The 16,676-nt window shown below is 41.2% G+C and overlaps 1 protein-coding gene across 1 annotated transcript; it reads left to right on the forward strand.

Annotated features, from left to right (window-relative positions):
- The first annotated feature begins 784 nt into the window (after window positions 1–784).
- On the forward strand, window positions 785–16,325 carry LOC118226428 (very low-density lipoprotein receptor-like). Its single transcript, XM_035416036.1, has 15 exons — window positions 785–904; window positions 1,687–1,812; window positions 3,996–4,112; window positions 4,410–4,778; window positions 5,041–5,160; window positions 5,364–5,489; window positions 5,759–5,930; window positions 7,721–7,933; window positions 8,034–8,152; window positions 8,375–8,514; window positions 8,694–8,835; window positions 9,130–9,249; window positions 14,452–14,526; window positions 14,788–14,942; window positions 15,127–16,325. The coding sequence occupies exons 1-15, from the start codon at window positions 844–846 to the stop codon at window positions 15,160–15,162; spliced, it is 2,091 nt and encodes a 696-aa protein (XP_035271927.1). The 5' UTR covers window positions 785–843; the 3' UTR covers window positions 15,163–16,325.
- Window positions 16,326–16,676: the final 351 nt, after the last annotated feature.

Genomic DNA, 16,676 nt, shown 5'->3' on the forward strand with positions numbered 1-16,676 from the left:
AAAAATCCTGTTATTTTATGAAAACATTATTTTTACTCTCAGTAGATATGTGCATTCATCTGTCATCCTGTACATACTGCACCTAAAATGGTTTGCTAGCTAAGTACTAGGTAATATATCTAGATGTCATCAGTATAGTGAGCATCACAAAAGTGAAAGGGTCCGAAGTACTACTGAATTAAAGGAAAGGTGCTGGGATCAAAGGTTAAAATAAGGTGGCTCATATGGTGATGCAGCCGAATAGTATGCATATGCATCAGCATGATGATAATGAAAACAACAGTTAAAAGTGAAATAACACCACTGAAATAAAAAACATTAAAAAGAGATTATCAGTGATTAATAATTATACACAACTGTAGCAAGGCTATGCATTAATAAAGTAATTGGCCAACCCAAACATAGTCAACCATTATTTTTATTTCTCCATCAATTTTCCCCACAGGTCTGCTACAGTTCACTGGCATGACCTAGATGCTATGCAGTGCTTCATGCAGCAAGAATAACTGTTTCAGCTATGCCACCCATCATGCTGGTTTTATTAAAGAGCATAGTGTTTCAGATACTATGGTCTTGTATATTTTGCAGTGGTACAATATAAGAATTATAGGTCTGTTGGAATTGTGCATGTATGTGACTTCCAGTATTAAATATGCAATGTTCCATAAATGATATTTATTTCCATGATAACATTGTGTACTAGTCGTCATCAAGAGAAGAACCACACAAGAATCTCACATCTTGTGTGTAAAAAACACTATCTTTGCTCTCGTCGAGTATTTAGTTACGTCAGCTTTCAGCGCCGTCCCACTCAACCTGACAGAAAGTCGAGGACGTGAAGCAATGAGACACCTTGGAAATATTATTCTCTTCTTTGTGTTGCAGGACTTACATTGCTTTCGGGGTAAGATAAATTAACTGCATGCATATTTTCCATATTTGTGCAGTCTGTGGTGGAATTTGTGTTTGAAGGTATACCATGATAGCTGCATATATTACAAAAAATAATTGTAGAAACCAACCGTGTGCGAGTTCCCGCGTTCTGTGATTGGTTAGAAATGCGTAGCGCGTGTTTCTCCCTTCTTTAACTTGTACTTCATTGGTCAATAGAGCTGGATCACTGAACCGCCCTGTGCACGTTTTAGTTTAACAGCAATGAACTGAATGATTTGTGCTAACACAGTTTCACAAACGTAACCAAGATATTAGTGTTAAGTACACATTTTGTCACTTGAAATACAGTTCAAAATAACAACACCTTGAGTCTGCGCTGTTATTGAAATTTGACTTCCGAAAGGTTTTACTCCTCCACGTGTTTTCACTCTTACCGCATATGCAGCTTGACAGCAAGCAGAGCTAACTTGAACTTCATTATTTTCAAATTGTTGTGTGTTCACTTTCATTGTGTGAAGACCGGCATAACCTTGACCCAATTTGAGCGCAGTGGTGGAAATGTGTATATTAGACTACCGGCTAACAGATTTAACAATTCTAGAATGTTTAATCCACTAAATTATGAAAGGATCAGTGGAAGTGACACATTCCATTAGGCTACATTAGTAGGATTAAATCGCTTTTAATATCCACCATGCCGCGTGTAATGCCGCGTTTAGACTGTGGCTTATTTCATGAGTTGTAAGAGATTTTCACTTGTTTTGGATTTAAATAGTTTCCTACCCCTTGTAGGTAGTGATGATGTCCGGACATGTGAGAAACGTCAGTTCTCCTGCATAAATGGAAGGTGTATCCCGCGTATCTGGGTGTGTGACGGGGATAAAGACTGTGAAGACGGCAGTGATGAGCTCCATTGTGGTGAGTGTCCTTTGAATGGTGTTCCTTGTTCAGAGCACTGGGACTGTATAGGAATTATGTTTTCTTCATTAACCACAGGGTCTGTTTTTTTGGTTTGTTAAATTGACTTTTTTTAACGAATTACTAGTTTGTAGTAGCAATACATTTGGAGATATGGATTAAAGATATAATTAAGATAAGAAACATTTTTACTCCGGTAAGATAAATTCTGTATTTGAAGGGAAAGTTATTGCACAATAAATGTCTCGGCCTTATGAAAGGTGAAATAAGTACATAAGTGTATGTGCGTACAAAGGCCAAGGTAAACACAGGGTGCATATCACCTTCAGAGTACACATAGGCCAGAGCCATTGAAAGGTAGAGTTGCGTCAACGTGGTTCATGTTGGCTTCAGACCGTTCCTAACCATAGTATTTGAATACATGTTTCTCGATAGTAGCATAGACCACTAATGGGGATTTATGGTATCTAGTAAACAACTGATTTACAATATATTTAACTTGTAAGCGGACATATATTGGATGTGTGTGTGTGTAGCTACGTGAATATGGTAAAAATATGGTAAAATTACCTCAAATTCGAGGATTAGTATAAACTGCTAGATGGCTGTTTCATCGTATTACCATCACGCTATATACAGTAGGCTACACTCTCAGCCACACGTAGGCAAGTGTGGACATTACTCCCATTAGTAAGTGGTTTTTATAATTACATTTAATGTGCATTTTTGTATTTCCTGCGGTGGCTTAACTGCAGAATTCTAGCTGGCTGAAGTCATGCACTATCAATAATAGTATCACTAATTACACTTGATAACGACTCGCCTAGATACTGTAAGCTTATGAACGGGGAAATTTAGTTTTAAGGACAGCGCTCTTTTCTGAAAACATTGTAGCTCAGGCTTGCAGTAGAATGACTGTTCAAATGGATGTAATTGACCCATATGCTGTACAGTTTACATGTAACTACACGTAAAGTAAAACCCTACATTGTGTATGGAATCTCCCATGTTTGTGAATGGATGGAAACTAACCACTACCCACCAAACTACAAACACACACGTCAACATTATATTTGATTAACATCTTTTCCCCTAATTATGTCTAAACCTTTGTCTCTAATCTAGTAACGATATGAAATTAAGAGAATGTAGCTAGTTACAACCAATATAGATTGTGTTGCTAACTTTATCTAGTATCCTAGCTAACATTATCTGTTAACATTAGCTAAAACTACTAATTTGGAAAAAATAATGGGCTAACATGCTTTAACTCGCATTGTTAATTCTATTAAAATGCACCAATAAGATACGTGCCAAAAATGCTGTTGATTTTACCTTTACCTTTAAAAATAGCATCACAGACAGTCAAAAACACTGATGTCCTACAGCGCTGCTGCACCGTTTGGAACTATTGAGACTCTCCACCATCCGCCATTGCTCTGAAAGACTGGCCCATTGGAATGAACAGAGTTGATGCAACTCTATATTTATAGGGCTCTGACAGGCCCTGAAAGACCTTTAGCATGTGCAAGACCTTTTTGCATGCACAAAACCAATTCATGAATTTTGCACTAGTCATTAGTTGTTATCGGTTTTGTGTGTGCTAAAAGGTTTTGCACATGCTAAAGGTTTTAGTAAATCTGGCCCATGGTGTATAGTTACGTGAACAAGTGTTGCTGACAATTAGAAAAAAAATATATATTTTAGATATTGTGTCCATGTAATTAGCATAGTATGCTACTAGGTTACCTAAAAAAACGAACCATTTTTAAAAACATCTTTTACTTTGTTTTTTTTTTGTTTTTAAATGGAAAATATGAGCGTATTACATTACTAGAACATGAATATTGGATGGAACAGGTGTGCAGCATTTCCTCCAAAGCAGATTTACAGTGTAGTGAACTGGCTTGTCAGTTATGAAAAATCTTTTTGAGCGAAACCTTAAACCTTCACTCTCTGAGTGATGTTATGTCCAGTTCTTTGCCAACCTTGGCTCTGTCTCAGTTTGATTCCAGGCTGTTGGACATGTCCTTATTCCAGGCCGTGTAGTTAGGAAACCTGACAACCCCTCAAAAATAATTCAACCCCCGCCCCCCCCCCCCCATCCCATCCCCAACTGCTAAAGGTTTTTCCTGCTCCTAGTTGCCTCTTGGAATTTCCCTGTGTGTTTGTGTGTGTTTCAGGGGAAAGGAAATGCTCTGGGTTTGTGTGTAAGGATGGTGGATGCATTGCTCAGGGTGCACTTTGTGATGGCCGTACTGACTGCAGGGATGGATCAGATGAGCTGGAGGAAGCCTGTGGTAAGAGCAAAATTGACCAGGCTGGCTGTGTTCCATTTGTAATTCCACATCCCTAAGGTCCCACTTTATGGGGGGACGACAGGGAGGCAGCGACGTGGTACTTTTAAGTATCATTCTAAAATTGAGATTAGCAAAAATATGCCATTTTGGAGAACCAGCAGTAAAATTTCATTTTTCATCAGATTTTTTGCTAGTTTCGTCTTGTAAGAACATCATAATATGAACCCAAAATCCTTCTTCAAGCGGAAAACTTGTATGACTATTTAATGTTGAGTTCTCTGGGTTCTGGCCGTTCAGGTGCGTTTGCATGCAGACGGGATGAGTTTGCATGCAGGAGCAGGCGATGCGTGTCACTGAGTTTCCGCTGCGACGGCTCGGATGACTGCGGAGATGGCAGTGACGAGGCTGACTGTAAGAACTGCACTGCCGGCTCCTTCCGCTGTGTCCAGTCAGGGAGCTGTTTGCCGGCAGCCTATCTGTGTGACGGCACTCCACACTGCCCCGGCGGGACGGACGAGCTTCACCAGGTGTGCGGCCTCCCCCCGCCCACCGCCCCCTCCTGTTCCAGCTCGGAGTTCAGGTGCGGGAATGGGCAGTGCATCTCTCACTCCTGGAGGTGCGACCACAGCCAGGACTGTGCTGATGGGAGTGATGAGAGAGAGTGTGGTGAGTTTTTTGCAAATCAGTTCCCCCCCCCCCCCCCCCCGTTCCTTTAACCCTCCCTTTTATACTGTTAATCCTTGCAAATGTGAATCCTTGCTTGTCGATTGATCTGAAATTCAAATATGCAGCTGCATCCTCTGACATAAATCCAGCTTTTCCCCAGATTTTGTGTTCGGCTTCTTAGTTTTACTACAGTGGTAGCGCAGGCAGTGGCGCTGCAGTGGACTTCAGTCAGAATCTGCCTGTTTTCCTTCCCCCGGTGCAGATCAGAACGAATGTCTGGAAAACAATGGAGGGTGTTCTCATGTTTGCGTGGACCAGCCCCTGGGCTTTGTGTGCGACTGTCCTAGCGGAATGAGGCTGGTGCGGGACACGCAGTGTGAGGGTGAGGGGCGACTGCGGTTCATCACATTTCCTTACATCACCACATTTCCTTACATCCACCTCTCATTGAACATATAGTGTTTTCTTAGTGTGTGTATTATTCAGAGAACTGACTGTGAAGGGAAAAGTTGCAAGTATCAGGTTTTATTTCCGTCAGTGGATCCCATGCGCAGTGAAAAAACGTCTGCCTCTCCTTCCCCTCAGAAATCAACCAGTGCCTGGATGCTGATGTGTGCAGTCAGCTGTGCGTCCACGTCAACGGCACCTTCACCTGTGACTGTCATGCAGGCTACCAGAAGAGCCCAGGGACAGGGGAGTGTAGGGCCACAGGTGAGGGTAATGTACAATGGCTAACCCTGAAGAGATGTCTACAGTGCTTCTTCTTGCCAAAAAGAGGGAAGGATTTAATCTCCTCTTAGAGTTTATGAGCAAATGTGCTTTGCCAGGAACTCCTTGCCTGTGTAGCCATTAAAGTGCTGAACTGAGTCAGGACGTTGGATGTATATTTCAGTGTTGATGCCGGTTCGTATTCATTTGATAAGGCAAGTCTGTCAGCTTTGGTCTGGAGTGACTGTGACAAATGTTTTTTGTATTTGCAGGGGAGGCCGCTCTGGTGGTTTTCAGTGGCTCAGGAGGGGTGCGGAGGATTGACACTTCCGGGTTGGAGTACAGGGAGCTGGCAGGGGATGTTGGGGGACCTGGTCCCCTGGCAGTCCACGCTGCAAACCGCACCGTCTACTGGGGAAATTCCGAACAGGGTGCCATTTACAGGTATGTGCTTTAGGGAGCACCTGGATTTTACTACCAGGCGTCTGCTAATTATTACTGTGATTCTCCTGAATTACTTTGATTTTACTTGTAGCAGGGTTCCTACGGTCATGAAAAACCTGGAAAAGTCATTGAAATTTAAAATGCAATTTCCAGGCCCTGGAAAAGTTATGGAAAATAATATTTTTTGAAAAGTAATGGAAATATAGCTAAAGTTGCATAAAATATAATTACTCATTAATCCAATCATAAAAATAGTATGTATAGTAATAAAACGTAAATTGGCACGTAACCTTCGCGGTATTTTGGTGGTGTGAGAAGTTAATTCGGTCTGGCTCGGTCTGTTTACAAGCACGCTTCTGCTAATGTAGTAGTTAGTGAACGTAGGCCCTACTGTGCCGACAATATGGCAGGGAAGTGCAGCTTCAATAATATATCAGGGCTCGAAATTAACTTTTTAACTTGGTAGCACTGGTGCTCCCAACTTCAAAAAGTTAGGAGCACCCACCAAAATGTAAGGAGCACCAACAATATATGCAATAGTTTTTTTTTTTGTTTGTTGATAAAAAACGACAATATAACATTACGGTTTACAAGTAACAGTTAAACTGTCACGCCTAAAATGTGTCGACTCTTCAAGGAATTGCGTGTTATGCATTCAAACGAAAAGGGGCTTCTCGTCACATTAATACCGCTAATTAAATCAACCGCCAGTGTTTTGTCGCTACACAAAACACTACGTTAACGTTTCAAAAAAAATGTTCGCTTCAAGTTTTCAGCTTTCGATAACGCTAATAAATTGAACATAAACTTTTGTCTTCAGGTAACATTAGTTAACGCGTTAGCTCTCTGTTCGGGTGACAGTGGAGTGCAGCCAAAGGGAGTGATTGAAGGCTAATATTAACCAATTTAAAATCAGCATTAAAGGTAAGAATGTCAAGCTCACGATTGGTTAGAAGGGTCACCGTCAGCTCACAAGGCACATACTGACTGTACTAACAAGCGAATGTACAGAGAAAGACGTTCGACTGGAAAAAGAAAAAAAAAAAAAAAGGTCGCACCAGAACAATTATTTGCACTCGCACAAATGCTCCCAATTATATTTCGAGGTCGCACAGATTCAATTTCGGGAGCATATGCGACCAAAATTTCTAGCCCTGTTTGAGACATTGACAAAAATGTTAAACTATTCGAATTAAAATATGAGAGAATGTATCTAAGTGTGTCTGTCTGGTGTTTATTTGTTTTAGAGAGGCACCATATGTTTCAGATGCAGACCTAATTTTACTTAGTGTTACAATAAATCATTTTAAATCGTCCTGCTGAGAGAAAGTCATTTGTTTTGGTCATGGAAATTCAGTTAAAGGTTGTGGAAAAGTCATTGAAAATCATTGGTGAAAAAGTGTATGAACCCTGTTGTAGGTTGTTCTGTGTCCTCACTGGTTGCTATAAAGTGTACCTAGCCAATGCAATGTTGACTGTTCAAAATGGTAATTTGCCTTTTAAGTTTACAATTTACCTTTATAAAGCAATGAACATACTTCTGCTTAGCAGGCTTTAAGCCACACCATAGATGGTATCTGACTGTGAGCTGGAAGAGACAGGCCAAACCCCAGGCGCAGACCAATCTGAGGTTGTGTAAAATCAGTGAAGCCCTGCCCGCAGTTACTGCTGAATCTTAGCTAGTGAAGATACAACATAATTCCACTGACAGCTGTGTGTTGTCTTTTGTTTTTGTTTTGTTTTTTTAGTAGAAAAATACTTTTTTGTTCACTAGCCTTCATTTCTCTCAGGATGTCCCTAGATCACTCTCATGAGCCTGTCTTGGTGTTGGATGGCCTTGGTGCCCCTGTGGGTTTGGCTGTGGATTGGATCCATGGCCTTCTCTACTGGACTGATGCCAGTGCCCGGTCAGTCAATGTGGCACCACTGAACGGGTCCGAGCGGCTTGTGCTAATTAGTGGGCTTTCTAAACCAACCGGTGTGGCTGTGGAACCTTTGCTGGGGTAACGTGGTTCTTTCATGCTTTTTGCGTATCTAGCTAATGAAAAAAGGTATACCACCTCTGCAGTTATTGTTTCAAGCTATACGTCAAATTTTCTCCAGACTTATGTTCTGGGCGGACAGTGGCAGCTCTTCGAGGATTGAGCGGGCTAGTATGGATGGACAAGACCGAATGGCCCTGGTCACCTCCGCTATACACGGTCCTGTTGCCATCTCTTTGGGTGAGTCATGCTATCGATGTTATCCGGACACAAAGTTGTTGCTGTAATGTACAGCAGTCACTGCAGAAAATATAAACCTTTTCTTATTTAGGGCAGAGCCGACTGAATTTCTTCCAGGGTTCCAAAGAGGTTAAAAATGCCCTGGCTGATATATCTGCCTCTTAAATTGGACCCCTTTCGTATTCAGGATTTTGAAAGGCATGACCATCCTCTCATCCACAGACATGGCTCGTGGGCTGCTCTATTGGGCGGACTCCGTGCTGCGCACAATCTCGCGGGTCGGGCTGGACGGGCAACATCGCAAAATACTGGTGGAGTCGAATGGATATCTGGACCGGCCTTTTGGATTGGCGGTATTTGAGGTACAGAGATTGTTACAGGCTTTGTCAAAATGTTACTCTTATATTTTTTGTTTTTTTTGTAATTTCTCAAATATGCACAATGTTTTGAGCTGCGCTGGTAATAACTCTCAGGTTAGCTTTACTGTGAATAGAGGGCAGTCCCCGGTGAGGTTCTGTGTGTTAATTGCGCTGTCCCCCAGGGACGTGTGTTTTGGAGCGACGAGGACACACGCTCGCTGTGCAGCGCTGACAAGCACAATGGCAGCCTGTTCAGGGTCCTGCTGCCCAACATCGGTGCTGCTGGAGGGTTAGCGGTTGCTCACTCTGCCCTTCAACCTGACGGTACGCCTCCTGACCCACAGTACCTCTCTTCACACACATCCCAAGCGTAGATTTATTTATTTATTTTTCCTGATTAATTTGGAATTACTGGATTCAGTCCCTAAAATGTGTACCATCAAAAGCTTTTGCATCCTTTGTCATACTGATGACACAAGAATTTTCAGTAAGAATATCATTGTTTTCTGATTGATTGGGAAACCGTGTCCCTGGCCGAAGCTTTCCCTTTAGCTATCACTTGAGCGGGATAATTTAACTATTTCATCTCGTTTGTACCTTGGGTCTTGGTGTTGGCAGGCTATGGGGTGTGCGGGCGCGCTGGGGAGCTGTGCCAAAACCGGTGTGTACCCAGGTTGTTCTCTCGCACCAAGGCTCCTCACTTCTCCTGTGAACCCCCTGCTGAGAGCACTAGCGTAGGTGAGTGTGTCATTGTGACACTTCCTCATTTGAGACTTTCCTTTGGGACCAGTTACCAGGAATGTACAACACAATTTACAACCTGGACGAAAGACTTGAAGGTTTGCATTTATGATGCTTAATTAGACCTGTATTTATTCTGGATGCATAAAAAATACTTGTCCCCACTTTTAATGTTTTTGGGCATTAATATTATTCCCAATGCTTTAAAAAAATGAATTTAGAATATTGTACAAATCAATTATTCTAAATGTAATCAGTATGTTCTTTATTATGTTAATAGTGTGTGTAAGTAGTGCAAAGGCAATGATTGTGGTGCTGGTGCCAAGTCTTTCCCCCATGCTAGATTGCAGATGAAAGATACATCCTGCAGATGCGCTGGGACGCATCATCAGTCATGGAACCTGGGGTCATTGGGTGTTTTGGGTAGAGCCCGACCGATGCCAGATTTTTGGGTCCGATGCCGACCCTGATTTTGGAGAATCCGAGCCCACCGATTACCGATGTTTTGACCGATATTTTGTCAAAAAAAAGCAACATTTTCAAATCAATTTGAAAAACTTATATTTTATTGAAGTTTCTATATTTAAGAACAATTAACTTATAAGCAAACAAATAAAAATAAACACACAAAGAACTTTTTAGATAAACAAGTAAAAGATGATATTAAATTAAATATATATATTAACACCATCTTTAAGTGTGTGAAATCAAAATAACTCCACACCTCGCTTTTACTCCTTTCTTTTCCAGCCATCTATAAAAAATTAATTTAAAAATAATCAGTTTTGCAGTTTCAAACATGTATTTTTATGAATATTATTATTATTATTGTTGTTGTTATTAATTTGTTATTATTTCTTAGTATCTATTCTCAGTACATTAATTATATTTTCTTATTTTATTCCTACTACATGATCTCCAAAGATTAAGACTATCTAGCCAGCTTCCCTGTCCATAAGAATTAGGCGGTGAAAATAACTACAATGCGCTCTGACGCGTGACTAGATGACACTCGCTCGCAATAACGCATTAGCTATTATTATGACACAGCCTCATTATTTCGTATTATATATGCTCAGTAAGTTAAATGAATTATATTTTCTTATTTTATATCTACTACGTGATCTCAAAGAGTAAAACATTATCTAGCGGAGCTAAAGAGTGAATCAAGTGCAACGTTAGATGAAATTAAATTGACTGGATGAAATACGTGAAAAAAAACTACAATGCGCTTTCGTGCAGGTTACCCGTGCTAACTGTTGGTTGATTCACTTCTCCAATAGCAATCCTTCTCTCATGTTATCACGACAAAGCTAGATAACATGGCTTAAAATGATCCATGTTAGAAGTGTTTTATCTGCGTTTTTACTGTCTGGTTAGCTTGCTATCACGCGTTGGCTATTTACACAGCATCATACAGTAGCTAATATCATCATCTCAGATAAAAAAACAAATGTGTGATACATTCAATCACCATTTTATTTTGGCTGGTTATTTATTTGAGAATACAGCGATGTCCTCTGGAAATGTAGATCCTACGCTGCTCATGTGCTCACTGTCACTTCATAAAGGCTTGCTAGCCAGCTAGCTTGCTAAAGTGAACCAAATATGTTAGCTAGCTCGCTCGCTTGATAATGAGGATTGATAAACATAGTGGTCGTATAAACGCATTTAATTAAAAACATTCATACCTAAATATACATACCTTTATTGCGGCAATCGAATCTGTGCAGACAAGTCTTGCAGTGGAGAATATTGGATGAGGCACGAGTGACAAACGTCTTATTAGAGAAGTAGCGCGTCAGCTGCTGCAGTTCACACTTGTATTAGAGTTCCCTCTACTGGATAATTCTAGTAAATAGCAATTACAACGTTCGAACAGACAAGTACAGATAAATAATCATTGTTTTTTTGTTAATTATACTTATTAAAAAATCGGGGCACATCGGCGGCATAACTGCCGATCCCGATGTCGTCAAAAAAGTCAAATAATGGCCGATATATCGGCCACACCGATATATCGGTCGGGCTCTAGTTTCGGGTCATTCAACATTAGACACCCTCGTCCAGGCAACCCAGCCGGATCTGCCCTCTTGATCCAAAGCCACCTAGTGGCCTTCTCCGCAGCTTCCGTAGCGAATCTGATGGCCTTCCTCTTTGGCTCCCCGGTAATGCCCAGTAGCGTAAACGCTTTGCAGAGTGAACGCCCTGCAAATCCTCGGCAGCACACCTCCACAGGCTCACAGCGAGTTCGCCAACCTTGCCTTCTACACTCTTTCACAAGCTCCTGGTACTTGGTGCGCTTCCTCGTTGGCCTCGTCCATACGCTCTTCCGAGGGCACTGTGAGTTCGAGCATGATCAGTTGCTTGGTGGACTCTGAAACGATGATCATGTCTGGTCGAAGCAGTGTTGATGTTATCCGGGCTGGGAACTTCAGCTGCTTGCCCAGGTCCACTTCCAGTTGCCAGTCGGCTGCAGTGGTGAGGAGACCAGACTTTGCTCTAGGTTGTAGGTGGGGCTTCTCTCCGGCTCTTAGGAACGTGATGGTCTTTGGCTGGTGGTGGCCCTTGCTGGTGTTGATGGCCGTGGCTACGCTCTCAGCGATTGCCTTAAGCACCTGGTCATGGCGCCAGCGATAGTGCCCATCTCCCAGGGCTTTTGGGCAGCTGCTAAGGAGGTGTTCCAAAGATCCTCTTCCAGAACTACGAGGGCAGGAAGGTGTCTCTTTTTTGCCCCAGACGTGAAGGTCCTTGCTGTCCCATCCCTACCATCCTGCTGGCTTGTACCGCCTCTACGCCTGCCCACACTTCCTCCTGAACAAGATGTTGCGGCTCTTTGCCCTGGATTGCAATTTTTTGTGCTTTTAACAAATAAGTTGGATAAATTCTCCTTTGCCCTGTCTAGCGTTTAGCCATTATGTTCCAGGCTGTGTGGTTATGTTGTTGAGTTTCTCTGTCTGACAACAAGGGGTAGCAGAAGCAATGCAATATACTGTATACTGTAGCTGTAGCTCAATATATTTGCTATTTAAAGTGACAATCTCGAAGATTTCAGTTTCGTTCTCTATGCCCGTGCCAATGGCGAGAAGCGGTAATTGCAGGTGTGTTTTTGGACCTCACTTCCCATCGATCCAACCGGATCCAACCAGTGTCGCCTGTCTGACGTCAGTCAGTTGGCACGCCAACTATAACACTTACTATTTACTGAATAAAAAACGGTTGTTATAAAAGTAACGTTATGTACATACTCATTCGTTGTCTAACATTAGGCTAACTCAAGATGTCTTTACACTGCCAAGCCGGGTTAAAATGCCGTAGCAAACCTGGGGTAGAATTAGTGATGATCAATTTCTGCAAACGTTCTTTATCCACCTTTTGCCCGGTATGAACATCTTTACACTGCAGAGAAGAATTTGCGGGATTCGCTGTGGCTCGTGCAATTATGTATCTCGTGCACAATAAGCAGTCTTTTTCATGAATGATTGTTGTGTGGTATTTTTGAAACAACTGCCTTGCAAAATGTTACCCCTGGTGTTTCTGGTTTTGCTAGCTAAACTGTTCGAGAATAAAGCTGAGCTGGGTGTTAAATTGGCAATCAGAACCAGAAGAATAAAACCGAAACAAAGGAGATTTCATCAAAAAGGGCATAAAGGCTGAAGGAACATATGAGGAAGCGTAATAAAATAATAACAATGCTAATCCATACTGCCGTATTCTTTTATTTAGTTTTCTCCTGCATGACGTCTTCAGAAATCAGACCCGGCTCTGCTCCACATATTCCGATTATAATATAAATATATATATATATATATATATATATATATATATATATATATTCCATTATAATATATTGATGAACTCGATGGCAATGTAAATAACGGTAACGTTAATGCCAGTTCAGATCAATGATTCGCAACGAGGCGAAACGGTTTTAGAATGTTGCAGAGAAAATTGCAGCGGTGTGAACTGGCTAGTAGCAGAGCCGTTCCCTGCCCTGGGGTCTCAAAAGACCCACCTTGTCAAATCGCCAAGTGCAGTTTTAGAACGTTTACAGTCAGACGTCTTGGAATTTTGCAAGTTGCACCCAATCTCGTTGCGAATCATTGATCTGAACTGGCCTTCAGTTAGCTACACTGCAATGTTGCAACAAGGTAGCATTGCATTCGAGAGACGGTTTGCGAGGTCGGTACCGGTCGGTAGAGTTAGCTAGCGTTTTTTTCTAATTGTTAACCGACATTAGATTGTGTTAATTACATTAGCTAGCTAGCTGATGCAACGTTACCTGATATGAGAGATGGATACTGTGCGCAACGTTGTCTAAACTAATGTTGTCTTTCTTGACATGGTCTGGTAGCTAGCGTTAGCTGTACAAATAACTATGTAATTTAGTAAAGTTACATTGTCATTAAATGTAATACGAAATCTACATCAACAAATAATATGATCTCATGTTACACAAAAACTTTTTAGGGTTCCATAACTCCCCCAACCCCCCTTTTCTCTGTTATTGTAACGCATGCAGACACCGGAAAAAACAGTACGCCGCTCACACACAAGTGAGTTGAAGAGCGAGCCTGTTGCGTTAGTTCCGCCTACCCTCTCTGGCGGACCAACCACTGATGGGTGATGAAAAACACATCACTAACTGTGCGCCGCTTGTGATTTTTTTTCCCGGGAATGCCGCCACAGACACCAAGTTTTTTAATCATGAATTATGATAATAATAGTATAAATTAATATAAAAATAGGCTCAATCACCATTGTGTTACCCAATGCAGCGATAGATAGTGACTTAAGACATTTATTTTAATGAAAATCTTAGAGATTATTAATTTAAGATGACCAAAATATCTGTTAATATCATTCTTATTTTTAAATAGTAATTCAATAATTCATATCAGATTATGTAGGTTTCAAATTGAGAGATTGTTGAAAATGTGCCTCTTGTGGTCTTTTTCCTGTTTAAACAACATGAAAATTAGCTTATGCTGTCTTTGGATTTATGGTTTGGTTGTAGGGATACTTTGGCTGTTGATAAATTAAGCTGTTGGTTGTTGATCAACTGTTAAGTTAAATATTTAGAGTTGGTACTGACCTGAAAAGTATTAGGTGGAGCGAATGTTAAACAGTGGGACTAACTTAATGATTGCCTTTCTGTGGTACACTTTTATTTAGATGAGATTTTCCTTCCTGTTGCAGATCGTAACTCCTCAGGCCCGGAGCAGGCACCGGTTCTTCCTGATACCACCTCTGCAGGCGTCCTTTCTCTTATAGGTGGGTTGGTCCAACAGGTAGCCACAACTTACTCCAGCCATCTGATTGCAATTTATTATAAAACTGTCTTTCCCAAAATATCTTTATCATATGGAAACGAATGGGACCCGGTCATTTTTCTGTGTGTGTGTGTGTGTGTGTGTGTGTGTGTGTGCATGGGCGCGTGTATGCATTCGTCCCTCTGAATAAGGAACGGAGTCTTAAGAGATTTGGCCTGACTGTGCTAAGCTGTGCTGAACTCTCCCTGTCCCGTATGTATAGTGGTGCTTAGTGTGATTCTGATTGGGCTGCTGCTGTTGTGGGGGAGAAGGGAGTGCAGACCCTCTCGGACCCTCAGTCTGCATGGCGACATCTTGCTGAAAGAGTCCCAGAACCCACTGGTACCCATCAGGCGCTTGGAGACCTGTCCACTCAAGGTCAGTACTATCCCATTTGAACAAGGTGAGTGAGCTACCTGATGTAGTTACAATTTACAGCAATTTTATAATGTGCTCCATTCGGTTAGGGCTACTGTATGTTCAATGTCCTATATTCACTCAGTGCTGCTCCTTCTTAATGAGTTTAAATTGCGATCTTGTGATCTGTAATCTGTTTCCTCAGGACACGCTGATAAAGGTGGACATAGACTCTGACTGAGCCAGGCATTCCTTTTTAAGAGCGTCATGTGATCAGACTACCGTGCTTCAAGTCTGTCTCATTAGTTTCCTTTTGGTGGTGGGCCTGTCAGAGTGGCGAGGGCAGAGAGAAGGTTCGCATCACAGCCTTCCAGAGTCCTGGATGATGTTTGTCATCCAGCTGTTCGTCTCTTTTGTGTTCAAATCGTTCCATCTGAATGAATAATCCGAAAAACAAGTACTGTCTTCAGTCTCACTGTGATTTCTCGCGTATGATTTTGATCAAGGACCTCGGACTTGAAAACTGACAATGTTTGACAGGCCAATAATGTCTAGCGCACTCATTACATTATTTTGAACATTGTTTGTGCCTGCTTAATCCTAAACTCCTGTTGACTGTAAAGCTATTTTTCACATTCAAGGTACAATAAGTATTAAAAGCCCCATATGATTCATATTGAGCCATGTGTTTTGCAGTGGCTTCACCTGTACAGGTTCCAAAGCCTGCTTTGATGTAATGAGACACTGTAGCATGTCCTGCTATATCCCGAATGCATTTGAAACAATATCATGAAGTATGAATCCTGCAACCTTCTTTTGTTGGACTTTTTCAAATTTATTTTATTTATTTTTTTTAGAAGTATTTTTTTGGGAATAGCAATAGTGAAACTTGAACTATCGGTCAGAGTAGAGCGCTTGTACCAAATTGTTGGTTTACTCCTTTGAGCTGCTTTACATGGCACTTGAATGGTGCTATGCGTACATTTTGGGGTATTGTTATGTTACATTCTTATTTTGTATCTATGTACATTTAGTGTTTAAAAAGCAGGCAAGCACTATTACAGTGTTTTCAAGAAAAACCTGTCCCCGAATGTGTGGCATTTGTGTATATTTATATTTATTGTACAGTGTAGCACTGAACAGGTGAAATGCTCATGAATGAAATTAAATTAAAATCAAAAGATATTTAGGTTTTTGTGAAACTACTGTATTACTCCCTGGCACCCATGGTTTTGTATATAACAATTAGTTTTGATATTTTGTTCTATTTATTATTCTCTTGATCTGTTTTCTTGAAACATGTTTTTCAATGTTTTGTCTTGGCGCCTTTAAACATTCTTAATTAACATGCTTGAACTCTAAAATTGGTGAAATTGAATGCAATAAAAACATTTTTGTTCTCTAGTAATTTTTCAAGTGTGAAATTCATACTAGTTGTACTTCAGTGTACTTTGGCAGGTTCTGCAAAGCTGTGTGGGATTTAATAGAGAACCCATACTCTTCAATTTCAGCTAAATTCTTTGCTATTTTTTCCAGCCTATTTGTGCTCATCTCTATTGTTGCTATGACACTCAACACAGTGCAGGAGCTGAAGACAACCACTGTGTATGGTAGGACTTACTTGGAGTTTGTGGAGATTGCCTCCATCCTCTTCTTCACTGCTGAGTACTTCCTGCGCTTGTTGACCACCTGTAACATCATACATTTTCTCAAGAGTGCCCTCAACTTTGTGGACTTGGTAGCTGTAATGCCTTA

The sequence above is a fragment of the Anguilla anguilla genome, chromosome 4 (genome assembly GCF_013347855.1).
Source record: "Anguilla anguilla isolate fAngAng1 chromosome 4, fAngAng1.pri, whole genome shotgun sequence".
Classification (NCBI taxonomy): Eukaryota; Metazoa; Chordata; class Actinopteri; order Anguilliformes; family Anguillidae; genus Anguilla; species Anguilla anguilla.